At 41.2% G+C, this 26,300-nt stretch overlaps 1 protein-coding gene across 2 annotated transcripts in view; it reads left to right on the top strand.

Annotated features, from left to right (window-relative positions):
- TBCD (tubulin folding cofactor D) overlaps nucleotides 1-26,300 on the top strand; it is a 179,387-nt gene that overhangs the window by 19,508 nt on the left and 133,579 nt on the right. For both annotated transcript variants that reach the window (XM_077327561.1, XM_077327563.1), the window contains 7 exons: nucleotides 1,383-1,515; nucleotides 14,786-14,831; nucleotides 16,208-16,340; nucleotides 17,423-17,574; nucleotides 19,294-19,354; nucleotides 23,010-23,084; nucleotides 24,204-24,298. In XM_077327561.1, the coding sequence (XP_077183676.1) occupies nucleotides 1,383-1,515; nucleotides 14,786-14,831; nucleotides 16,208-16,340; nucleotides 17,423-17,574; nucleotides 19,294-19,354; nucleotides 23,010-23,084; nucleotides 24,204-24,298 (695 nt within the window). The remainder of the gene's footprint in view (nucleotides 1-1,382; nucleotides 1,516-14,785; nucleotides 14,832-16,207; nucleotides 16,341-17,422; nucleotides 17,575-19,293; nucleotides 19,355-23,009; nucleotides 23,085-24,203; nucleotides 24,299-26,300) is intronic.

The following is a 26,300-nucleotide window of genomic DNA, read 5'->3' as shown; positions in this document are numbered from 1 at the left end:
ATAGTAATAGTAATAGTAATAGTAATAAATCCATTAAGATAGATTCAAGTGGGTAGCCGTGTTGGTCTGAAGCAGCACAGCAAAACAGAATCAGAGTTGAGTAGCATCTTTAAGACCAACAAAGATTTATTCAAGGCGTGACCTTTCGAGTGCAAGCACTCTTCCTCCTAGTCTGAGGAAGAGTTAGTCGGAGTGTTACATCACACCCAAAATCATAAAGATAAATCAGTTTTCCCCAGCCCTTGAATCTTCACTGTTATGTCTTCTTCCTAGCGCAATCTGCCAGTTTCATCTCTACTTCATCCATTGCCTCATAGCAAGAGACACCACCTCCCAGCCTTCATTGTTAAAACATACCTACATACATAGCCACAAGCCACACATATATCCTCAGAGATTCTGTGTGCTCATGAGAATTGGAGCTCTTATGAGAGGGCTTGCCATCTCTGACGTCAATATTTCTCGGCAGCTTGCCGGAGACTTCCTGCCCATCTCTTATGGTTCCTCTTCACTGAAACCATGGAGTAGACCTGGAGTCTGGAAACAACTGCTCAGTGGCCAGAATTGAAAGTAGGCCACATGTGGCCTCCAGGCCATATGTTGTGTAATCCTGTCCCAACTCAGCAGGGCCATCTACTCCCCAAAGAAGGATTCCCCTGTCCGGGGAAGTTGCCACAGCCTAATGTCAGTCTTGTCAACTAAAGCACAGCCTCAGTCCCAGCCACACTCATTGCCTTGACAGTGATAGCTGATAGTTCTGTGCCTTTCCTTGAGGTTCTGGCTTTTCAGCTGTGCACAAAGAAGATATACACAGAGCTGCCTGGCAAAAGCACTGAGGCAATGGGCACAGGCTGATTCAAGCTCACTTTTCCCCTCCTCTCATTTCAGTTGGTTGTTGCACAACTGCTGGCAATGCATACTGTCTGCTTCTCCCTGTGACTGGATTCAGTGTTTAACCTGCCTTCCCTTTTTAATCCTGTGATGGTGCAGGAGAAGGAGCAAGCAGCTAGAAGAGATTGCAGCCCTACTGCTGGAGAGGGTGGTGTTACGGGTCTGGCAGCAGACACCTAAAAGTGGTGGGGCCTGGGCACCTGCACTTTTTGCCTGTTAGATCCACACACACACACACGCCACACACACAGAGACACACACTTGTCCGGACACTTTTGGTGTAAGCTGTAGCAGCGTAAATTCTGGGTTATGACCTTCTTTAGAAAAGGTAAAGAGCTGGCACTTGGAATGTTCCCAAGCAAAATATGCTGGAAAGCATCCATTGGACAATTGCCTTCAGAAACAGAAACCAGTTTGGGTAACAGGAAAAGTGAGTTCCCAACTGAATTGCTCTGAGTAGATAACTTGCAGTGTTTTTTTTTCTATGACAGATTTATTACCCGCCCTGATGTCAAACAAAAAAGAATGGCAGACTTCCTGGACTGGACCCTTTCAACATTATCTAAATCTTCTTTTCAGTCTATTGAGGGGACTATTGTAATGGATGGCATGCTTCAAGCCTTGGTAAACAACACTATTATTCTCCAAAGATAATCTGTTTTTTTTTTCTTCCTTTTAACTGTTCTCAGAAACTATAGCTGGCACTTAGCTATTTTTCTAATCCTTTTCTTTTGGAGACACAAATAAGGATAGTTGTCTGGATTGGTGTAGTGGTTAAGAGCAGCAGCCTGTCATCTGGAGTTTGATTCTCCCTTCCTCCTGGGTGACCTTGGGCCATTCCCAGTTCTCTCAGAGCTCTCTCAGCCTCACCTACCTCACAGGGTATCTGTTGTGGGGAGAGGAAGGGGAAGGGAATTGTAGGCTGCTTGGAGATTCCTCCATTCCTTGGCTAATAAGAGTCAAGGAGGATGTGGGACTTCAACAGGTGCAGGTTTCCTGATCTCTGCAACACTCTGACAGGAGAAGCTGCACCTCACAACATTATCTACTCTATGAAACTATTAAATATAAACTGAATAATACAAGTTTAGTATTAAATTGGTCATCTAGAAAATATTTGCCTCTCTTGACCTGTGCAGGTGAGAGACCTGCACTTCTTTTCACTAAAAATGTATTTGGCTAGGGTACTATATACTTGTGCATTTGGTATTCTTAGTTACCAGTTTAGTTGTGAGTGATGTAATTCTGGTTCCAGTAGCAAAGATCCTGATCTGATTACAGAACAATCCTGTTTATTTCAATGCAGTTAGCTTTTTGTAAGTCTCCTTAAAGGTTAAAATGAAGCAGTGTATAAACTCTTTTATACAAAATCCATTCGTATCTGTTGCTGGTTTTGAAAGAACTTGCCTTTGGTTTACAAGGTAAGTCAAAAAGTGTTGCCGCTAAGGCTCCAGCTCATACATGCATGGGTTTATTCCAAACAAAACATGTTTAAACATGTCTCTGTGATCAGTGGATGGCTGCCGGCAGGTTCTCTCAGTAATACCCTTGTCTTAGTCTCATTAGGGTGCCTTAGGGGGAAAAAAACCCTGACAATTGCATTGGTGGGAAAAAGGCCAGGAAAGTTGCACTGAGGCATTTTTCCCATCACAACAATGCACCTGCTCATTCTTCAAGGGTAGGACAGGCTATGCTATGAGCGTTTTGGTGGGAAACCTTACCCCATCCACTCTACAGCACTGCTCTGGCCTCTTCACACTTCTTGTTCCCAAAACTCAAAGAACATTTAAAAAAGAACACACCTTGATTCCCTGAAGGGTGCCCAAACAGTCATAAATTGAAAAATGCAGAATTCTTTGGGGGAAAGGTTGGAGAGATGGAAACACTGCTTTCAGAAGTATATAAACATAGATGGAGGATATGTAAAAAAAACCAATAGCCTCGCGTTTTGATATTTATTTTGTTTAATAAAAGTTTTGATGATTGTTGCAACAATGCTTTTTTTTACTTAACCCTTGTACATTATCTACACATCTCAGTGATATTTGAACTTGATTGTAGCTTTTGAACAACACTAATCTTGTCAGAGTTGCATTTTTTTCAACAGTAGAGTGTACCACCTAGAATTTTACAAGCTTTTTATTATTAGTTGCAGGAGGGAAAAAATCATAGCTGTGCTTTTCTTTATCCTAGTATGAAGCAGGAGAAAAGAGAACTGTATTGGTTCATAAGGGTGAAGGCTTAAAAGTCTTCCTGTCTGCTTCTCAAAGACCAATTATTGTTGCTGGTGCATGATGAAACCTGTAGGATGCATATTACTTAAATCTTTGTCATAATTCCTTTGAATGTGGTTTTATTTCACCTGTTACTAATGTGTGTCTAGTGAAACAGGTGAAAAATTTACAAGTTGAATCGAAACTAGGAAGAGATGTAATTTCCTTGGAACTTGAAGTCTTCTGTCTGCACGTATGTCTTTCTTACCCTTTTAGGAGTGGTACAAGTTTTTAACAATTTTGATGCTCTAGTGGTGCTTGTAGTTACTTCTGTCTGCTGTTGATAAACTAGATAAATTCATGATGCTAATATTAGTTATCCAGTGTCCTCAATGGTTCTTTTTTTATATATGTAAAGAGAAATTGCAGGTGGCAGAAGAATGGCACCAAGCGATTGTTTTCAAAGAAGCAATAAACAACATATTGCAAATGTTAAGACACGATTGTGTATAGTGTGTTCAATCTAATTGATGTGCCCAGGTGTTATTTGCATAACTTGCTTTAGCTTATCTACTCTTGTGAGAAGTGTTTTGCTTATCAGGTTTATTTTTTGCTTGTGCTTACTCCCAAAATAAATTAGTCTATCCAGCCTTGATTGCATTTCAGGCACGTTTGAATGTTTGTGGTTTCGTCATATTGAAGTGCAGTAGAAGTGGAAACTAGCTTGAGAGGGAAGCCATGTGGTCCAGCCGTCCATTTCTTTTAGTGCTTCCCTTCCCTTCGCTTTAAGGGGCTGTCTCTTCCCAGGTGCCATAGGGCACTTGGACATCGTGGAGAAGGCAGGCACTGCCTCTTTTGGTGGTGGACTCTCTTCTCAATTGCAGCTTGGTCTGAGATCTCTGCTGCTGGCATTAGTTGCTAAGATAATAAAAACTCAGATATGATATAAAGAAATGAGAATTTGTGAGGCCTGAAGAGATTTTTTAGAGTTGCCCCACCTACAAGACATCACACTAGTAGCAATGCTGTTTTTCTGTTAAAATCTCTTCTGCATCAAAAGCATCCTGCAAGAGAAACCAAAATTATTCATATGTGAGAGATTTGGGACTGATAGGGCTGATGTTGAGACACCGTGGAAGGTGCTGATGATTGCTGATCTTCCTGATTTTATTCTCCCCCCAGCAGTCTTTTTCCATTCCTGGGAAATTTTATTCCCAGGGTTGCAGGAAGAGAAAGAAGAGAAGTTTTCTCCCTTTAGCATCCTCCTATGTCACGTGGCTATTATTCCACACTGTTTCTGTTTCAGGAAGTAAGGAGGATATATGGCCCTTGTGTGATTTTTGCACTGGATCCAAACAAGTGGCTTGCCTAAGACAGTTCTATTAGTCTGAGTTGATTCCTTGACATCTCCCGCAAAAGGGAATCCCAGACGTGAGCTCTGAGAAAAACCTCTTGGGGAGGGGGGGTTTGGACAGCAGACTTCTGACTCGTGTTTTGAAACCTTGTATAATCTTTGTGTGTCGGGAGGTGGGGGTGAGGCATTCATAGCGGTGTAGTCACATCTGAGAATACAATTCTTACTCCCCAACATTTATGAAGATAGTTTTGATCATGTCCCGAAGGAGACTAAGAAACAAGAAAAAAAGGCTTTGGTCGTTTACCAAAGTAGAAACATGTCTTCGATTGAGAGTTGATGCCCTTGTAACACCGTAATATGCAACCCACCTGAGTAAGATAAGACAAGACGGAATAGAAATCAAAAGAAAGAAACAATCCTGATATCATGTGAACCATAGTAGCTGGAAATCTAATGGCCAAGTTATTTAGGAGACCACATTATTTTAAAGTTAACTGTTCTTGTTTGCTTAGACTATTTCTTGCCATCCTTTCTCCACAAATGGTCTCGGGGTAACATAATTCTTAAAGCCAGTTTAGCTGTCCTTTCTACCCTCTGGTCACCTACCTGTTTCAAAGGGAATGTGGATCCTGGGCTTGTGAGCTCCTCCCCAGTGGAGCTTTAGGAGGGAGAAAAATAATGTTGAGCAGGCCCAGTTTCTCCCAGCATTTGTTTGAGTTAAACCGGTATGCTACTGTTGTATTCATTGCATTATGCAGAGCATTCAGTATGTCATAGTTCTTGTTGAAACATGCACTCTATGCTACACAACTTGATTCCTCTTACGGGCTTGTTTTTCTGCACCTGTTGATGGCAACACATCATTTCATAACAGGTGTGCTAGCAGGTAGCACTGCTTGATCCCTTTTAGTTGGAGGCTTGAAATACAGCACGTCTATATTATAACTAAAAGGCAACATTTGTTGCTGCATGTGTGCTTTGTGTTGGTGAGTTAAAGCTGTCTATATTAAATGGCTAGGACCCAGCTTGGCATTCGGAGAGTTTGGTGCATAGATTTTCAGAGCAATATAGTGTAAGACCCTTCTCCCCACCCCTCCCCACCACATAGAATGATTCCTAGACAAAAGAGACAATTCTGTGCTGGAGCCTCTTTCATTTGACATTTAAGACTATGATCTAAATAATTTGCTATGTCCACTCTATGGGTTTTATGTAGATATTTTAAATAACATTAACACAGGATAGGTGGGAAACTGCCATTCATCTAGAACCATATAATCTTCTCGAAAATTTGGTCTTATAAACTCTCTTGTTCTGAAGGCTTGCTTTTAAACATGCCCCAATATAACCAGCACATCTTTGTTAGCCCTGCAGGGCGTAGCACTCCTGTTTCTTGCGTGACGACGATGTCCTCATCTTCAAGTAGCCTGGGGAGTAGAAACTTATTAAACTGTGCCTAAAGTTCTTTTATAGGAGATACAGTATACTAATGTCTGTAATGGCTTTAAAATAAAGCATCCTGGCTTGCAAGTCAAGTGAATCTGGAAAGCTTAAGGAGCTGTTTTTATTTGTGCTTAGGAAAAGAGTATTTGAGAGGTGTTGCTGTTTCAAGAATTGTTTGGTAATACCTGTTAATGGTGCCTCAAGTAAGGTAGCGCTTCGCTCACTGGTACAGACACAGAAATGTAGGTTTAAATGGCCCTTTGTGTTTGTAGTCATGAGAAGCATCTACAGTTTTGCTCTCTAGCTTTACCTTTAGCTAATTAGATGGTTAATGTGTAGTCAGTTTTAATATGCTTCCCTTCTCCTGGCATTGGGAAGGAGGGTTGAGGAGTGCATAATTCTTCCCTTTTTGATTCCAAAGGTTCAATTGCCATTTGGAGCTAATCCCTCTGATAGTATTTCAGTTTCTTGTTTACACAAAGATCTGAGAGCCGATTGAAATCTCAGTTTATATGCACATCTAAATTTTCTTTGTTTTAATGCCAGACGACTAATTGTAGACATGTTCCATAGATCCTGTGGTGGTTTAGTTATGGAATCATTAATTTAGAATGAGAAAATGCTTTGAGTAAATTGATTAAAGGATTTCTGAAATTGGTCAGCTGAGTCTAAGGTGACCAGATTGTTAGGGAGCTTAAACCAGGACACCGGGGGCAGGGGTGGGGCGGGTGGCGGTGGCAGAGGAGGTGTCGAGGGCTCCTGCGCGGCAGTGGGGGAGCGGGAGGCTCCTTTGTGGTAGATCCTGCACGGCGGCAGCGGCTCCTGCACAGCGGTGATGGTGGGAGGGGGGCAGCGGCAGCCTGTTACCTCTCCCCCCATTCCCCCTCCCCTCCCTCTGGTGTGGAGGGGGCTGCAGCCGGGCATCCTCACCTGGGCTCTGCTGGTCGTACAGGCCACTGCTTTAGGGGCCAGGCTCTGCCAGCAGCAGGGTGGTGGTGGCTTGTGAGGCTGCCTGCGGCCAGGCGGGACATTTTTTTAAAGCTCCGGGATGCGGGACATTTCAAAAAGTGTTATTGTCTCGCGAGATGGGAACCTTAGTTTAGTCTGTTGCAGCCAAAACAGCCAAGCCTCATGATACCAGTATGAAAGCTTACGCCCTGATAAATGTGCTAATCTCCTATGAACAGAACACTTCTTGTGCCCATTTGAAGTTTCCATTTCTCTTTGTCTGGGATTTCTGGCCCCTGCAGATTCATGTATCCAATCAATAGTGTCTGGCTTAGGAAGGCATGGTTTGTAGTCATTAAGTTGCCACAAGACTTTTTGTTGTTTTCAGCTAAGGAAAAAGTACGCGAGCTTGCTTCCCATTCCCTATATTCTTTATCCTTAATATACATTAATATTCTGTGTTCAGATTTCTGTTAAAACCCATAATGAAATGTAAGAGACTAAGGATTCTTATGACAGTCTGGTAAACCTATGTGCTTTGGGAACTGCGTGCTGTTAGTGCTTGAGCGACATGCTTTTTATCTGTATTGGAATATTTACTCAAGCCCTTTTGCACAAATAATTATATTAAATAATTCTCCAGGAAATATACCTGCTCATCATTCATTGGGCATTCCCATCATGAGGTGAGCAAGCTGTTCTAGTTACAGGGAATTGCCTTTCTGACCTCTGAGGGGTGCTGAAGAGCAATTGTGTTCAGTTTCTCCTCAAGGCTGGGTTTATCCCATTGCATGTAGTTTACTAGAGCCAGACGGTAACTGCAGATTCTCATCTGCTTGGCAGCAAGATGTGGCTGCTGCCGAGCAGTCATGCCACTGTTAATAGCGATGATTTGTATAGCTTCGGGAAGATGTCCCAGAGGTAATGCTGATTCTTACATCTTACAAAGGCGAAGTCTAAATGGGTTATGCAGACAATTAGGAGGTGTGTCAGGTTTTTCCCTGATTACTAAGAAACTAGTTTTTGCCTTGCACCATATTATTTCTAAAGCAACAAAACCAGATCTGACACTTCTATTGCTAGGCTACGCCAATGGTTTTCTCTAATTTGTAGGTGGCGTAATTATTTAAAGGAGAGGGTAGATACATTCCTCTCAACAGGTTGGTTAGTTTGGCACACATTACGTGTTCCCATTAATCTGGAAGGAACGTGGTGTAACAGGAGTGCCTAGGGCATAAAAAAAGGATACCTTCTGCAATTTCAGTGTGATCTACTGTGGACCTCTCAGAGTTCTAAGGAGGAGGCAATGCAAGCATATTATTGGTTCCCTAATTAAAAATAAATTTCTTCAGTTTTAGGGCTTGCATTTCTTTTGTTGCTTTAGGAGATGGGCAATCTGAAAAAATCTACTCTTATTACCTATTATAAAAAGAGTTCTGTCTCGATTACTTGAAAATGTAATTACAGTATGTTCTGAAGCCCCTTAAGAAAGCTAAACAGAAATGTTAAATTCATTGCCTTTCGAATATTTTTATTTCTCGTTATGTTTTAGTAATTGAAAGATACGTCATAGATTTTTAACTTCAGTTTAATCATTTCAGGTGGAAGAATATTGTTGAACACCTATATGACCATTTGCTGTGGTTTAGCATTCATAATGTTCTCAATGATATGAGCCGAAACTAGCAAATTATCTGAGGGTATCCAGTCATATAACTTTCTGTTCTGTCTTCTGATGCTGGATCAATAGCCATCCCTGTTCTAATGTTACCATTTACTTAAACGCTTCAAAATAAATTTGTGCTGAAGCAAGATGTGATAAATTATAATTCTTCCAAGAATAGCCCATTCGTGTATTTAAATTTAAATAGGTTTGAAGATATGCTAAAAGCTGCTGAGTTTGTACTGTTTCCATTGTAAATGTGGGAAGTCATGCAATGTGTTACTGGCTTGACTAATAATATCATGGCCAGGTTCTACACATTATGTGGAGTTGATTGACTTTTAAGAACTAATATCATGCTCTACTTGCCTGACTTTCTTTAAAAAGAAATGTTTGAGCCAGGGGTTTACCAAGCTAAGGGCCCCTTCATCATTAATAATGAAGGTCATATAACAGAGGCACTTTTATCTGTTTGCCCCCTTACTTTTTCCCACTAATTCAGCTCACAGTAATGAGAAAAGTCATGAAGGGTAGGTGTAACCAATTTAGGACTATGATTAGCAGTTTTAATACACCATGAAACAGAATTAAACCATCATTAAAGCACTGCTGGTATCTTTTGTAGTTTCTAGCCGAGCTATAGCAAGGCTATTAAACAAAAATACATTGGAGGGCAAATTTCTCACCCAGCATATGTTCCGAGGCCATGCCCATATTTTTTGCATGGGGAAAATCAGATCAACCTGGGTTTACCACCATTCCTGTATCTGAAGAACTGTGTTTCCCTCTCCTATAATCTCCTTGACAGCCAGCTTTTATTTTAAAGGTAATGGTGGGTTGGATTGTAACTACTAAGAGTATCTGATTTCTTTTGCTGAGGATGGTTTAGGCATTTGCATGGGGTATGGAGGTGCTAAGGACTAAACTGGGACCCTGTAAAGGGCCTGATCTGACTCCTGAGCCTTCTGTCTAACAGCCTTGGGACCATTGCTCACAATATAGAACATAGACATATAGAACCAGTCCTTATCTTCCTGTATGATACTTTAGATACTGACTGACAACAAGCCAACATGTCCAGTCATATTCCAAAAAAACATGATGAGCTATAGATGCCTGCCCTTTTCTGAGAGCATCTTCATCCAGTCAGCCTTATTAATTGTCAGTTGAACTCCTGTGACAGGCCAAATTTCAGCACCGAATATGTATATTATGCTGTTGTGTTTATAACATAAACATCCTTCTTGAAGGTCGGTAGATATTCAAAAAAGCTGTATCAGAAAGCATAGGGCAATATGTCTGATTTCCTTGACAAGTAAAAAACTCTTTTAGCCTGATGCAAGTATATTTAGATTTGAATATTCTGCTTTGACTTTCAATTCTATTATGAGCAGGAAGGAATCAAGGCTCCTATGTTACTAGCATACATTTTAGTTTTAATACAGCATACCAAATCTAGCCCTCAAAGTACTCTGTGTAGGTTGTAATATAGAGTTCATTATGCTACATTTAAAATCATGTGATGGCAGGTGCATAGCCATAGGGAGTTGGTTGCATTTACACTGTAGATAAAATTACTTAGGTTTGTAAATAGCTGTTGCATATGTTGAAATATTTCTAGGGCTGGGCTATGTTCCTTTTACTTTAACTCCTGGCCATATTTATCTGGAAGGCTTCCTTCCTGTGGGAGTGACACAACGTCAAGTAGAAAAGAAACTTAGTCCAGTGTCTGACTGGATGAGTAGGTGAATGGGTATAGAATAAATATTTTGTAGGACTATTTGTTGAGTAACAGTAGTAATTTATCTTTTGTCTTAAGAAACTTCTGGCATGATCCCGCCCAAGTTAAGCACTTTCACTGGTTTCAGTGAGAAAGATTATAGTTTAGACTTCACCACTGAAGATTCCAGTCTTACTTTAGGAGATGAAATCTAATAAAACATCCATTTTTTAAGTTGGGCTCTGAGTAGAAAAGGTGCCTTGAATAGCTGTGCCCAAGCAGGGCTCATTTGTGTGCACCCATGCGGAAAAATCAGTATGGTGGGAGCAAAAAAAAAAAAAAAGTGGGGAAATTGCATATCCTCTGTAATGGATACTGTTTCATGAATATTGATGGGAGCCAGCATTGCCACAGTTGCAATGAAATAAGTTATTTAGAAATAAACAAAACCAGCATCTACCTCTTACTGCTTCTTATTAGTTCTAAGTAGATTACTGAAATATAGAAAAAGCTAGACCCCATTTGGATGGCTGCAAAAATCTGTCATAGTTGCATAAAATTTCACAGCTGAAAGACTGATAGTTTTGCTGTTATAGGTAAAGGTATCCCCTGTGCAAGCACTGGGACATGTCTGACCCTTGGGGTGACACCCTCTAGCGTTTTCATGGCAGACTCAATACGGGGTGGTTTGCCAGTGCCTTCACCAGTCATTACCGTTTACCCCCCAGCAAGCTGGGTACTCATTTTACCGACCTCGGAAGGATGGAAGGCTGAGTCAACCTTGAGCCGGCTGCTGGGATCGAACTCCCAGCCTCACGGGCAGAGCTGTCAGACTGCATATCTGCTGCCTTACCACTCTGTGCCACAAGAGGCTCTTATACCTTCTAATAAAAGAAGTAGTGTCTCCTTACAATCTATATTTTGGTGCAAAGAAAGAAATTATTTTTAGACTCTCCTATTTTGTCAGTCCAGATACCATATAAAGTTTGCATGGCCAGCTTGGTGGTAAACAGTTTGATGTCAACTGGGATGTACTGATTCCCAGATGAATAAAAGAACCGACAGATAATATTTGATGTCACTGTAGCCAGTATTTTAACATAAGCAACTTGCACTGATCAAACCAAACCTCTAAGCATTTTAAATAGGGGCCTTCTCAATATCATTAATATGAATTTTCCACTTGTGTATATGAGATTGTAGTCGTGTGGTGTACAACAACCTTGGATTTTTTAAAAGAATTAACTATTTGGCATTCTTCGAGACATTAAGAGACAAAAGCCTCTATCAGAGAGGACAGTTCTGATGTTGTTTTTGATGGGAGAACTGCATAATCAAGAAAAAAATAGGATAGAAATTATAACATTATCAATGGATGGAGAGTAACAGTCTTGGGCAGAGATAGAAGAAGTCATATTGCTGATATATAAATTAAACAATATTGTATATTCTCTGGATCCAAGAAAAATATTTTCAAACCAGTTATTGTAGAAGGACAAATGTTTCCTTTCCTCTCATAAACGGATTTGTTCCAACATTAGTTTATATTACACTGCAGTTGACTGTATTCTCAATGTGATTGGGCAAAAAATTGTTTAAACAACTACCAGTTCAAAGCTCCAGATAGGTTATTGTTTTATTTCTGGGTAAATGCTTGTTGTGCAAGAGCACTGGGCGTAACTCGAAATGTGCGGTTTGGGTGGACGCTGGCTAATGTTTCTCATAGCCTTGCAGTCATAAGACAATGGTTAAATTTGATGACAGATTCATTAGATAAAACAGGGGGAGATTGCTAAATAACTTTAAAATCATAACATTGTATTGTATTGCTCAGATTGCATCTTGCCCTTGAGCTGTAAGGAATAAAACCCAAGGGAGAGGCATCTCCATGTTTAGATACACCTTTTAGCATTTTTCTTGGGATCTTGAGAATTCATGTCCTATCATAAAGTATCCTGCTCTAGTCTATTAAGCAGCACTTCTCTACTTTGATTTGCATGCTGTTGTGATAGAGATTGTCATTCTCAGTGCTGGTTACCTGTATGTTGGATTGCAAATAGACATATTTTATAAGAGTATATGAAACCACTTGTTTGAAATCCTTTAACTGGAATTACAGGAAACCTGAGTGATGTCAGAGACTGAATGTTCACAGCCATGTAGCTTCTCCAAAATTACAGCATATTATCTTCCCATGGGCGGAAGCTGTGGGGATCAAACTCTTCAGCTCGGCAACTGGCAGTCTTGTCTGTCAGCCAAGCAATTGCTGTACATTCATACTTTTGCTACCATATATTTTATATGGGGAAGACCCCAACAAGACTTACGAAGCTAGTGATTCCTTTGTGTGGAATCAGGAGTGTAATACACTGATTACATTGATAAAGATGATCAAGAGATCTGATTCATCACAAGTAAAATTAAACAAGAAGAAAGGGTATCTTTAAAGTATTCAAGGACTTTATTGTTATTGGGAAAAACTCCAAAAACAAAGCAACGTCCCAATCTTTCAAGTCCAAAGCTAGTTTTGAAAGAAAATCAATTCAGAATGGTCTTATGTTCTTAAAGAACAGTCTGGGTTTCCTGCAGTCAGGAGTGCTGTATACTTCAATGAGAACATGTCTGTTGTTTATAGAATTCTGTAATTTTCACAGATTATTTCATGATACCTTGAAGGCTTGGTCCTCATTTTGCTTAAGAAAGTTTCTGGCATTTAGAATAAGCTGGACTTGCCTGGGTGAATAACTTACTGTTTTTATTAACCTGTTAAGTGAGTATATTGAAATTAAATTGAAAATTAAAAATATGTCCCTGTCATTCATTAGGGGCCAATATGTAGTCATAACATTAAAGGTCTGATTAGAATTTACATAGGCTATTGTGAGCAACTTTGGCCTTTCGTTGTATGCTAGAGTGTGAAAGCAAAATCTATAAACTTGTCCAAGATGTGATTCCAGTTTGTGCTCCATAATCTGAATCATATCTTGGTATCTTGTGTTGTAAACATACAAACAAGCTAGAAAGACTATGCCGTAGATGGTGCTGCATTTGGGTCACCTTATGGTCTTGTATTTAATTTTTAAAAAGATTGCAACTTTGCATTCGTGATAGTTATATAATTAATGAACTTCTGATATCTTGGGACCAGTATAGCAATAAATTCTCCCCCACCCCAGTTTCCATACTGGCTTCTGTATTAAGTGATAATTGTTTAGTGCTGGACTTCATGATCTGTTAATGAAAAGCGTTGACAGTCTTTGTGGCTCTCCCCCCCCCACACACACACACAGCTACTTCCAACCCTGGAAAAGTTTATTCCTCAGGTTAATGGTGGCGTACAGGGAGAAGAAGTCAAACACATTGAAAAGCTGCATTGGAGAGGAGGAAGAAGGTGAATGTATGTCATTATTTATTTATGAAATAAAGCAACATTTCTTACATCTGCCTCTCTTCCCCCTCCTTCACTGCATCCTTTGAACCATACTCAGAAGCAAAATAGATATTTCCAAACCTTCCCCCACTTCCTACCTCTTTGAAGGGTTGAGATCTTGACTAGTTGGTCATCAGTAGCGGTGAGGGTGTGTGTGAAGAGAAGAAGCGAAGACATGTTTATTTATTTTTATTTATTTTCAACTTTATATCCTGCCTCTCTTGACAAATGTCGCCTTGCGGCAGCTTACAAAATAAAACCATAAATACAGAGTAAACCCCTGAAATCTCTTTAAACATTAAGAGAACAGTATCCTCAATATCAACAATGTTCTTAGGACACACCATTGATAATCAAATGCAAATGGAGCAACAAGATTTTCTGTTGTCCTGTGCTTCCCTACCTGTATGCATAGTGGTTGAGAGGGTGGTATCGAGAGGTTGGTGTCACTGAATGAACCGGGCAGCTGAATTAATAAGCTGTCTAATAAACTGTGGTTGTGAACCCCACTTCAGTACCCACCCACAGCTGAACAGCCTGCATCATGGTTTCTGTCATCCATTTAATGGATTGGAAGTTGTTAATGTTCATGTGGAGCTGTGGCCTGACATGAGTCATCAGTATGTTCCAGAAAGCATTATTCCAGGGCTAGTCAAGCTGCGGCCCTCCAGATGTCCATAGACTACAATTCCCATAAGCCCCTGTCAGCGAATGTAGTCCATGGACATCTGGAGGGCCGCAGTTTGACTACCCCTGCATTATTCCATAAATCCCTGGTTCAGGGGGAGGTGTGTTTCAGTGCTGAAAGCAGTCTTTGGTTTAATCTCTGACATTCCCTGACATCTCAGATGTAGAACTGTCTATGAGAGTCCTCCTAGGCCTGGCATTAACGTACAGGGGCTTAACATTATAGATATTCTCACTTTTTGGGGGTCATATGGAAAAACAGTTGATGCTTAAACTATTTTGATATGAATAAAATAATTCTTATTACAACCTATGCATTAATTGATAATGATGCCATTCATTAATGGTTTGGTTTGACTGAAACAGACTTTGAAGCATTTGTTGGTGATCTTAATATTCCTCTATTTCAAGAGCATGCTTTTCTCTTTTGCAGGCTCAACTTTTTAAGCATGGCAAAAGAGAAGACTGTTTGCCATATGGTAAGATTATGTTTAAATAGTTATTATTCAAAATAAAATGGGCAGAATCCAACTAACGTTAAGCACTCTAAAGTTCTATTAGTTACGTTAGGAAGGAAAAAACACAGTATGATTTTTTATAGGTTCAGTACTCTGTTAGATATATCACATTTTAATTTTGCCTTTTCTTCGTGGACTTCTGTTTTGCTCCCACCACAACCCTGTGAGGGTGCAAGTCTTAAATAAAGTTGACTAGTGAGGTTCATCCAGTGAGTTTCATGACTGAATATGGATTGAAACCTCCCACCTCTTATCCCTGACACTCTAGCATGCCATGCTAAAATTTGCCAGTCTGTTGTTCAGGGAGGCTGAAAGATATTTAAAAACTGTAGTTCATTTAAGATCCAGTATAATTCTTTGAGGCTGGCATAGAGCTGAACAGAACAACCCTCACAGCAACTTTTGAAATCACTGTGTTTAGTCTGTGCATTTTGGAATATCTCTGCAAGTTCAAACTATGCAGGATTACTAGTTTTTCCATTGATATGATAGCCTTAGAGGCATTTTTTAAATGTTCAAGAATTGCTTCAGGTGACAAATATAAGCAGTCGTTCCCCTCCTCCTTTGGCCATTGGCAATATACTCCCTAAGTCAAGCCCTTTTAAATTTTCCGATTGTAATCAAGGACTACATTTATCTAGTAGACTGCCCATTACTATTCAGTTTGTAACTATAACACATTCACTGTGGGTTTATAAACCATATCATGTTTCTGCTAATGTATAGCCTTAAGATATTTGAACAGGAGGTGTGACAGTATGCATAAAGGAACAAAACACATAAAGATATTGCTTAAATCGAACTTCCTCAAACTATTGGCCATATAAATATTAAACTGTTCTGAGCTATTCACCTTTCTAGATTATACAAATAAGTTACAGGAAGGTTACTGACAGTCAATTGGTGGCACTGCTGTAAGTCATATGGGTTCAGGCCACTGAAACTGCAGACTGCCTAGTGTAATTGTGTTTTCAGGTAGTTAAGACTAAATATCCCCTTCTTCCAATATGATTGGATTTTGCTGAAGCACATTTCAGGCCAATCCTGGTTGAAGAAAATAGCCCTTAGGAAATGTCATTTGCAAATTGTGGTGGGTTGTGGCCAAATATACTGGAGAAATATCAATACCTGAAGTATCATACAATTTCATTACTTCATAGCTATACATGGAAACTACTGATAGGCCAGAGTTAGAAGCTGCTTGTTTTACAGTGTAGCATTCAAAATCTTTTAGTATACCCCTTTACGCCTATTAAAATCAAGATGGCCAGTACATGTAAGAGGAATTAATTCAAGAAGAAATTTTGTACTGTGTGTGTGTGTGTGTTTTTTTATAGCTTCTACTGTGCTTGAATGCCTTGATAACTGCAAGCTCTCTGAAAGTAATCAAACACTTCTTCGTAAGCTGGGGGTGAAACTTGTTCAACGACTTGGCTTGACGTTTCTAAAGCCAAAGGTGGCAAAGTGGAGGTTTGTTCTTTCCAGGATCAAGTTTTTACTTGTCCTTTTTTCCATCTTATTGAGCTAACCTGAGCTAACAATCTGATTGTTAGAGCTGGATGAGTAATTAAGCACCATACATTCATTTGGTGACAAGAAGTTCAGGTTTAAGCATATACACTCTTATATATCTTGGGTGTAAGCAACTTCCTCCTTCCTATACCTGTATTACATTAGTTCACTATTTTCCCCATTGTGCTGTCTTTAAATATGCTTTTCCCCCTCAAAAAGCAAATTTTTAACCACTGGAAAATGTAGAGTTTTAAATATGGGAACACAGAGTCATGCACAGTATTATAGATAATTTTTGTATCATAGGGAATCATTTGGAAAGATCCATGCTTAAAGAGGTGATGATTTTCACTAAGTCTCCCAACCTACAGCAGTCATCCAACTCCCCATTCATGCTCCACTGGAGTCGCATTGGATGGGGGGCAGTTCATGCTGCAGCCAGAACGGGGAGGCAGAGAAGTTGTGTATCTGTGCTTAGAAGTTTAGATGGGATCCAGTCATCCTGAAGTATGTATATGGCTGCATCTTGTCCAGGATCCTCACAACCTTGGAACCACCCCTGATTTATAGACTGTAATAAACAAAATGCAAACATAAGAAGGACAGTGATGGATCGATCATGCCAAAGGCCCATCATGTTCAACATTTTGTTCATACAGTGGCCTACCAGCTGTCTTTAGGATGACGGCAGGATGATAAGCAGGATGATGGCAGGTTGAGTGGGGTAATTATGACTTGGGGTTGTAAGAGGAAACCACATTTGAAGTATTGGATACGTAGTACTTGCAGAGTGCCTTCATTTGGTTATTTATAATAGTATTATTTTGGAAGTAAACAGGAGTGTAGTCAGTCTCACTGAGGAGAAGGTGGTTTCTTTGAGGAAGCTTACTCTGACCTCTTCCAGCAAAGCATCTTGCTGTATGAGGTATTTTTCTGTGTAGAAAATAAATACAAATGCTTAGTTTGAAATACTTTCCCATAATGTTTGCAGTGTATACATTACAGTGGGATATAATAGAAATGTATATTTCTCTTTTTAGGTATCAGCGGGGCTTCCGCTCTTTAGCTGCAAATTTGCAACTTTCTGCTGAGGGCTCTATTGCGCAGAAAATGACAAATGCAGCTGCTGTTACTGAGCAGGAGGATGAGGAAGAAGAATATGATATCCCAGGAGAGGTTGAAAATGTTGTAGGTGTGTTGGCTCTAAATAGAAAATAATGTAAGGTCTGTTGCCATGGCCTCTGTGAACACAGTTTCCTCATAAGATTCCACTTCTTCCTTATTAAGCATCTTAGAAACAAGAATGCACACAGCTTCAGGAAACAAACCCGTTTGTATTGATTTTATAAAGTTTGAATGTATGAGTTGCAGAAGTCTTGTGAGAACTGAAAACTTATTTGAGTTGTACGCGTAGTTGCAGGTGCAGTCAAATGTAACCACCTTGTGTGCTTTCATGTCTCACGACAACAGCTTGCTGCACCATGCCAGTTATTGTTTCCAGTGGGTCATGTAAGCACTACAGATGCAAGATGGTTGAATTGGTCTCAGTCACTCCCTTCAAACTGTTCCTCAGTCGTTCGGAGAAACTGTTTTTGCGAGAATGCCGGCATGAGTGTCCAGTATAACATATTTGCCACTTCTACATATATATATTAGAACCTTGAATAGATATGTCATATATTGAGGTTCCAAAGAAAGTCTGTGTTATATCTCATATTGAGCACTTTTTTGAGAAATTGCATTTGGAACAGAATTTTTGTTCTTATTACCATATTAGAATCAAAGCCCATTTTTAAAAGGGGTGGCGGCTCCCTTTGGCCCGCAAAGCGGGCTAAGGGGCGTGGGAACCCCCCCCCAGCCAGTGGCACTGCCGCGGGAGGCTCCCTTTGGTTCAGAAAGTGCTCTAAAGGGAGTGGAGAGCTCCCCGTCGGCAGCACTGTGGGAGGCTTCCTGTGGTCTGGCGCCGGCGACATCGAAGGAGGCCCTTGGGCCGCAAAGGTCTCTTGCCGCGTCTGTGACATGGCAAGAGGCCTTCACAACCCAGTGGGGAATTGAAACCCCCCTTCCCCCCACCCCCATGGCACTTACATGTGTCCTGGGGAGCGTCCAGGGGCAAACTGCCGACAATGGTGGCAGAGAGCCCCTGGCCGGCTGGGTGGGCGGGAGTGGGCAGGGCCCTGCCTTGGACAGGCCATGCCCACTCTTTGCCCACTTAGCCCTTAGCATTTTATTTGACAGCGACCCACTGTTACAGATATGTTTGTTTATGATACTTTTTCACTTTAAATTGTCCCCTGCTGGCATAATACATACTCCATCTCTCATCAAATTTTATAATAGACCTGACTCTCAGATAGGATGTTAATTTTGCCTTTACTGCATATTCAGCAGTATGAAAACTCTAGATGTAGCTATAGCTATAAAGTGCTTGGAGTGAACAGCTATCTTTCCCCAAAGGAAGAGACTAGGAATGGGTTAATCAGTTTGGGTAAGCCAAAAAGTACCGAAATCAGTCCTAATTCAGGTACTTTTCAGACCTATCTGAGCTGAATCGCCCATCTTTGCACCTTAAAACAGGCTGAATCAAATTGTGGTAGCCAAATTGTGATTCGACCAGTTTAAATACTTCCCCCTGCCTTTCAAGTAGTGCCAGCTGTTTGGCATGCCCTTTAAATACCTCTCCCTGCTTTCTCAGGCAGCTGACATGCTCTCTGCTGTCTGGGAAGGGGGGGGAAGGGAGGAAGAGAAGCATTGCGGAAAAAAATTCAGACTGCTTCAGCTTTGGCTGAATCCGAACCACTGAATGGCAGTTCAAATGATTCAGATTTGACTGAATTAAGTCCAAAGTAAACAGGTCCAGATGCTTTGTGGGTTTTGTGTTGTATTCTGACATTTTAAATATGTTTTACAGAACAATTGCTGATTGGACTGAAAGACAAAGATACCATTGTCAGATGGTCTGCAGCAAAAGGGTAGGTGACTTCAGATTAAATTTGTAAGTATCTTTAAATGAAACCCTGCAGCCAAAGTGTTGATTGGAGAAACCCCTGAACTATTCTTCAGGCTTTGAAAAACCCTAGAAGTGGCATGATCGTGCAGAATATGGTTGAGAAGCATAGCTGTGTACATGCCCACCTGGGGCCCATCCCCTTCTCACCAATCCCAAGGCCCATCATTGGCCATTTTGGCATGTGTGGTCATATCACCTGATAAATGTTTAATAAATTTAAAAAACATATAATAATTAAATAACTTCCACCCATTCAGGAAACCCTTCCAGTTCTCTCAAGAAAGCCTGGTCTAAACGGTATCTGATAGTACTGAAGGCTTCCTGACAACTGTAGTTTTTGCAGTTGCTAAGCTGAAAAAGCTCATATCAATATTTGAAATTATAGCATTTAAGTTGGTCTGTAAGTACCCCATACGTTTGGCATCATGTGAGTGCTTTTCTACTGGCCTTATTTTTCCGGTATCTGTCCATGTCCTGCCAATGTGTATCTTTTCTTTCTGTGCTTTCTTTTATCCAGTTTCTATTATAGAATCATAGAGTTGGGACCATGAAGTTTAAACCCATTACTACGGGTCTTATGCTGCCAGCAGGAACCTTTTGATGACCTCCTCTTGAGTGACAACCTTTCAAATACTTAAAGACAGCAATAATGTCTTCTCTCAACCTCCTCTTCCCCAGGCTGAACATTCCCAATCCCTCAGCTTTTCTCATAAGACTTGGTCCCCAGGCCCCAGATAATTCTCGTTGCTCTCCTCTGAACCCTCTCAATTTTGTCCACATCCTTTTTGAAGTGAGGCCTCCAGAACTGCACACAGTGCTCCAGGAGGGGTCTGACCAATGTGGTGCACAGTAGGACTGTGACATCTTGTGGTTTTGATGTGATTCCTTTGTTGATACAGCCCAAGATTGCATGTGCCTTCTTTACTGCCAAATCACACTGTTTGCTCATATTTAGCTTACAGTCCACAAGTACCCCAAGATCACGTTCATGCACACTGCTACCCAGAAGTGTATCTTCCATCCAGGATGTGTGTACCCAGAAGTGTATCTTCCATCCACATTTATGTGACCCAGATGTAGAACTCTACCCTTCTTCTTACTGAATTGCATCTTGTTCTCATTTGCCCACTCTTCCAGCATGTTCAGATCTCATTGAACTCTATCTCTGTTTTCTGGGGTGTTCGCTACTGCTCCCAATTTGGAGTCATCCACAAATTTAATGAGGAGTCCTCCTACCCCCTCATCCAGATCATTGATATAAATTATTATTCCTCTAATCCTTTTCATTGCTATAGTGTTAAGTCTCTCCTGTCTTGGGTTCTGAGACCAACTATCATGTCTCTGCTTCTGCAGCCATCTGTATCACCATATTTTCTGTGTTCCACTAGTCTAAGCTATGATGGGTACCTCTCTACACCCTTCCGCACTTCAAGATGAATTTTCCATCCAAAATGAAATTCACTTCACATCCAGTGATTGATCTCTTCATCTTTATTCAAGCTTGGAAGCTTCCGGGAATGAGTAGAGCCATCTTTTCACTAAAGCCCCTTAGTCAGAATGGCACTGAGGCATTTATACTAACAAACAAAATATTTTATTTACAAAGAGGAATGGGTTGTTGGAATGGGGGAATCACTTTCCTTTTTATAAATAAGTAGTTTCATAGCTCCTCAGTCTTAATTAAAGGGTTTTCAGTTCAGGCTTTTCTTTCAGCAGTTAAAGTTATTTTTAAATTGTGAGATTTCCTTATTGTGTTTACTCTCAAAACAACTTGGTTTTACTTTGATCTTAGTCTTTGGAGTTCACATAAACTCCCCTAGTTCTTAGAAAGTGGATATAATCAGCTTTTGCTACAACTTTCTGCCTTTCTGGTCAAACTAGTGCTCTACCACCTTCTGAGATGTATCAAGCTCTGCCTCAAACACACATACCTTGGAAAACACACCTTTGATTTCTCCCTATAACTAAGCAGGGTTTTACCACATGTTTAATTAATTAATTAATTAATTAATTATTCCGCTGTTCCCAGCACAGCTTTCTTAGAAGGTTTCACCTCATACTTTGGCTTAATTTGGGAGCCAACACCTCTCTACCCAAATTCTCTATCTGCCAAATGACTACTCTTGTTTACTAGACATAGACCCATTATGCACGGGGCTTTTTGGCCCGGCCCTTCCGTCAGCCTACGGTGTCCCTGGAGGGATGCTGCATGCCCCTTCCCCCCCAATCCCACCTTGGTGGGAGAGCAGCATGCCACCTGCCATTGTGTGGTGGCAGCCCCATACCCCCCGCTCTTCCCACTATTGTTGACTCCAGGCAGCTTATCGGGCTTGTGCATGTGCATGTGTGCGCCCAAGCTGTGCCGGGGCAGCCCCCATAAGTACACAGGAAATGCCCTGGCCCGGCATGGTTGCTGCTGTACATAATGGGTCATAGTGTGGATTAGCTCTGGCGCGAGATCTCTGCATTTTCACTAGAGAATTTCCTCAGAGGAGAATTTCAGCTAAGAATCTTTCTGACTAATCTCAGATGAAATTCTTACTGAACTAACTCCCTTCTGCTCACAGTCAGCATATTAGCTCCCACCTCAGCTGTGGCTGGCCAGTTAGCGAGCACTCAGCAACTCTCTGCCTACTGTCTCTGGATTGCTGTTTCTTCAGTGTCTGGAATCTGGTTTTCCTGGTGATTCTTTCACATAGGCCATTTCCATCAGTGCCTTCTGTTTCTTTTTAGTAACCTTTTGTCTTACTTCAGTCCGTTCTTACCTATGTCCTGTTTTGAGTAGGTCTCCTCCCAGCCAGAACTACTTGTGGGAAGCTCTGTTTATTGCTAGACAAACTGAGTCACTTGCTGATAAATAGTTCCTGTGCTGGTCTCTTCGTAGATGCAAGTAGCTAACCTGGTAAATAGCAGCAGCATAACCTTTGGGGGAAAGGTGAGACAAAGATGGTTTGTCTTCTTCCTTAGGAGATGGGGAGGACTGATAGTTGCTCACACATCTTTAGTAACTACCTACGAAAAGCTTGCCAAGAAGAAGCAAGTAGCCAGTACTCAGGGTTTAGCCTACATTACCTTGCAGTTACAAATTTACATTTTCCTTTCTTGTTCAGAAAACTGCTTTTCCAAGCAGTTTTTAGACTTCTGTTTTTCTTGGGTATCTCGAACCATGGTGTTTCATACATACATCATTTGCTTTCCATCTGCTTCATTTGGCAAGAGTCATTTATACAGCTGGTCCCAGTGGAATAACCCTGTATTCTTTAATCCTATTGTGATAGCACAAGGTCGGAGTGAAAAGTTAAGAACAATTCCAGAATTTAGCATTTGATTCTGAAGTACTCATATTTTCTTATTCTTTCGCTCTTCTGACTTTAACACTCCTGAGTTAGCACCGTTAAATTCCCTGTTAAATTTTACTCCTTTTTTTCTTTTAAAAATATAGTGCAAGTGATCATGTTGCCTGAGCTAGCATTGAAAGGACACAATAGCCAACGTGTAATGTTTTGATCTACAAAATCTATTTAATAGATTTTGCACTAGCTATTATGGTTATAGATTGACACACTGTTGTTCATTGTTGAATATAAATCCCTGTGAAATGTTTTGGCATTTTGCAGGATTGGGAGGCTGACTGGAAGGCTACCTAAAGAGCTAGCTGATGATGTGGTTGGATCAGTTTTAGACTGCTTCAGGTAATTTGTATTACTTTGTATCACACAGTAAGCCAACTGCAGGGGCTTTTGGGAACCATATAGCACATAATGGTGAAAATCCAGTTCTTAGAATGCCATAATCTTGCTTTTTCTGTGTAGCTGGTGAATACCCTTACATGTCCATGTCATTGCTGATCCTTCATGAAATACAGTACATACAGTCATCTTTGTCCTAAGTTCTTGAGTAGTCAGAAGGGAAGTGGTGTCACTTGAGGTTTCTCTATATTTCTTCAAACTTCTGGCATGCAATCAATGTTTTATTGTAGTAAACATAGCAGTAATAATAGAGAGGCTGATTCTGGGAAAGGTATGAGAGTGATAATGATGGTGGCTTCCTTGGGCACAGTATGTTTTATATTGTTTCTGCGCTTTTTACAAACAACACATGCTTATTAATAAAGTTTTACAGATCTTCTGAACTCATCTGTATATGACTCACCTGTTTCTCCCCAGTTCAAGTTGCGTGTAAGCCATTGTGTAAATCATGAAACATGAACTTATTATCTTCGTACTTTTTTCAAATAAGGGAATTAAGGCTTCAGACGAACTCCAGGGTTTGTTTATACACTGTTGGTATTTAATTCAAACAAAATTTTAAGGTTTTTGGATTGTCATGTTTTGAAAGATGTGTAGAACCATCACGTATTGTGAAAACTCTTTGTGTCTGCCAGTACTTCTCTAGTTTGAACTTGCTGTTCCGGTTATGGGTTACTTGCAGTCCTTAAGTCTCTGATGTACTCCTGTTTCTTTGAGGATTAAGATGACTACTTCAGATTCAAGTAATGCCTGTTGCATTTGTTAGTGAACAAATATATTTCAAGAACCATTCATCTTGGAAAAAATAAGAGGGGGGAAAGGAGCAGTTGTACAGGGGTTATGTTTGTAACATTTCTGTTAGCTGCTTCCAGCTCTCTTGCTGGCACATGAAGAAACTCTGAGATCCTTGAATCTGATCCTGTGCTCAGCTGCACAGGAGCTAAGCATAGTATAGAACTTCCTTAGAGAACATGTTGCCAATAATGGACAATACAGACATATGTTGAAAAATCAAATTAAGTGTTAGCTTGAACACAGTCTTTCTGTTTTCTAAAATTATAGTTTCCGGGAAACTGACAATTCTTGGCATGGCGGATGTTTGGCCTTAGCTGAATTAGGAAGAAGAGGGTTGTTACTGCCGTCCCGTCTCTCAGAAGGTAAGTTTCTTGTAGTTTGACTAGGTCCTGTGTATGTTTCATAATATAAAAGGAATATGTTTAATGATCAAGGAACTGAAGGGTTAGATTCAGGCAAGTAAATATTTCTGATAGCTCTTGAGAATGTCTCATATGTTAGCTAAATATACACTTTTATTTTTTATTTAAGTTATTTTATTCATTACAATTGTATACTGCTCTTCCGTAAGGCTCAGGGCAGCTCACATAGAATGTAAACAAGAACAATACATCAAATTCCACCCTACTTGGTGGAATGAGATCCTGGAAGAGCTGAGGCCTCGGTTGGAGTTCTCCTAGTTCCGCAGGGCCTGCAAGATGGAGCTCTCCCACAAGGCTTTTGGTTGAGGCCGTACTCGAACACTGGGCTAATTAGATGCGGTCCTCCCCTGCTCTTGTGACAACTGGACCCTTCCTAGGGCCTCCCATCACCCCTAGTTTTACATCTGTTTGACACTGCTGGAATGGGAGAGTGAGGAACCAGGAGTCTAGTAATGGATTGTTGTGGTTGCCATCTTGCCATTTTAAATCGTTGTCTTATATTGTATCTTTATCGGTGAGATGGTAATCTTGCCATTTTACCCTGCTTTGTGAACCGCCACAAGCCGGCTGGTCCGGGAGTTTGGTGGTATAGAAATTAAATAATAAATAAATAAGTAATAATAATAACAATAAACAGAGAGGTAACAAGGTAAGCAGTTTAACAGGCCCGTAGTTCGTCAGAACTGTCGTATGGGTTCAAGGGAAGGAGGTTTGGGGGTCCAGTAGATGTGGTTTAGTTATGGTCGACCTCAACCAAATATCTGGTGGAGGAGCTCCCTTTTGCAGACCCTGAGGGACTGTTTTATTGCTTTTTGGTCTTGCTGTCATTTTTCCTGGATATATCTTGGGTAACATGCAAACACAGTATGCCTAATTTTTCCATCAAAACTTCTTTACGTTCCATAGCTTCCTGTTATTGTTGGAGACACTCCACTGGGTTTTTTTAGATTCTTAAATTTGCATAGTCTTTGTCTCTGCAGTTTTCTGCTTTCATAGTCTAGTAGTTGTCAAATGCCCTGCTAGTTCCTTTTGGCACCCTCAGTAGTAGCAGAGGGTGGAAGGGCCCCTGCTGAGGAGGGTGGGTGAGTTTACTGAATGGGGCACCAGGCTCTGGAGGAACCCTGCCCTCCTTTCCTGCCAATCCTCCACCCTTGAGTCCTTGTTCACTCAGAACAAGGAGGTCCAGGCAACGAGGTGGTGCAGTGGGCCCTTGTGAACTCTTCTTGCCACCAGGAGGCTGCAGAGCAGGGAGAACAAGGCAGCCAGCCGGGGCATATAGCTGGCATGAGCTCTCCCCGAGGGGAGGAGGCTACGATGTGCAACAGGGGCACTGCATGGGGGCTGCATTGCCACTCACCAGGTGGACAATGCCTGAGAGGTCTCCCTGGGCTAGGAGGCTTGAGCATGTGCCAGCACAGCATGGCAGAGTGCAGTTGGCTGGCTGCTTTCAGCTCCTGGAATGATCTGCTAGCCCCTCTTTCTTCTGATGATCAGTGCCAGGTGGGCCTATGTGGTGGAGGCATCCAGCCTTCCCTCCCTCTGGTGGAGGAGGGGAGGCTGGCAAGCATGGTGGGCCTTCATGTTGGAGGCAGTGGGTCTTCTCTGCATCCAGCAGAGGCAGGGAGGCTGCCAACAGCCAGGCTGGGCCACCTTCCACTAGTGGTGAGAAGGCATTTGTACTTGCCTGCTGTCTGGTGGGTGCAAGGAGGTCGGCATGAGGGTTCCTTGCCAGAGGATGAGGCCAGCTTTCTGTACAGCCTGTGATTGGCCCTCAGTGCGGGAGGACCCCCTGCTGAGGGGCAGTCAGAGGGCCGGGGGGAGAGTATGCCAGGCCTCTGATTGGCTCTCGGTGGGGGCTGGCATGTTGTCAGAAGTACAGTCACAATTTTATGTGGTATGATTATCCCATTGACAGCAATCATATAAATTTGATAACTATCCA

This window comes from Paroedura picta, chromosome 3, assembly GCF_049243985.1.
Source record: "Paroedura picta isolate Pp20150507F chromosome 3, Ppicta_v3.0, whole genome shotgun sequence".
In the NCBI taxonomy this organism is placed as follows: domain Eukaryota; kingdom Metazoa; phylum Chordata; class Lepidosauria; order Squamata; family Gekkonidae; genus Paroedura; species Paroedura picta.
The sequence above is the reverse complement of the archived record's forward strand: the minus strand, read 5'-3'. Positions and strand labels throughout refer to the sequence as shown.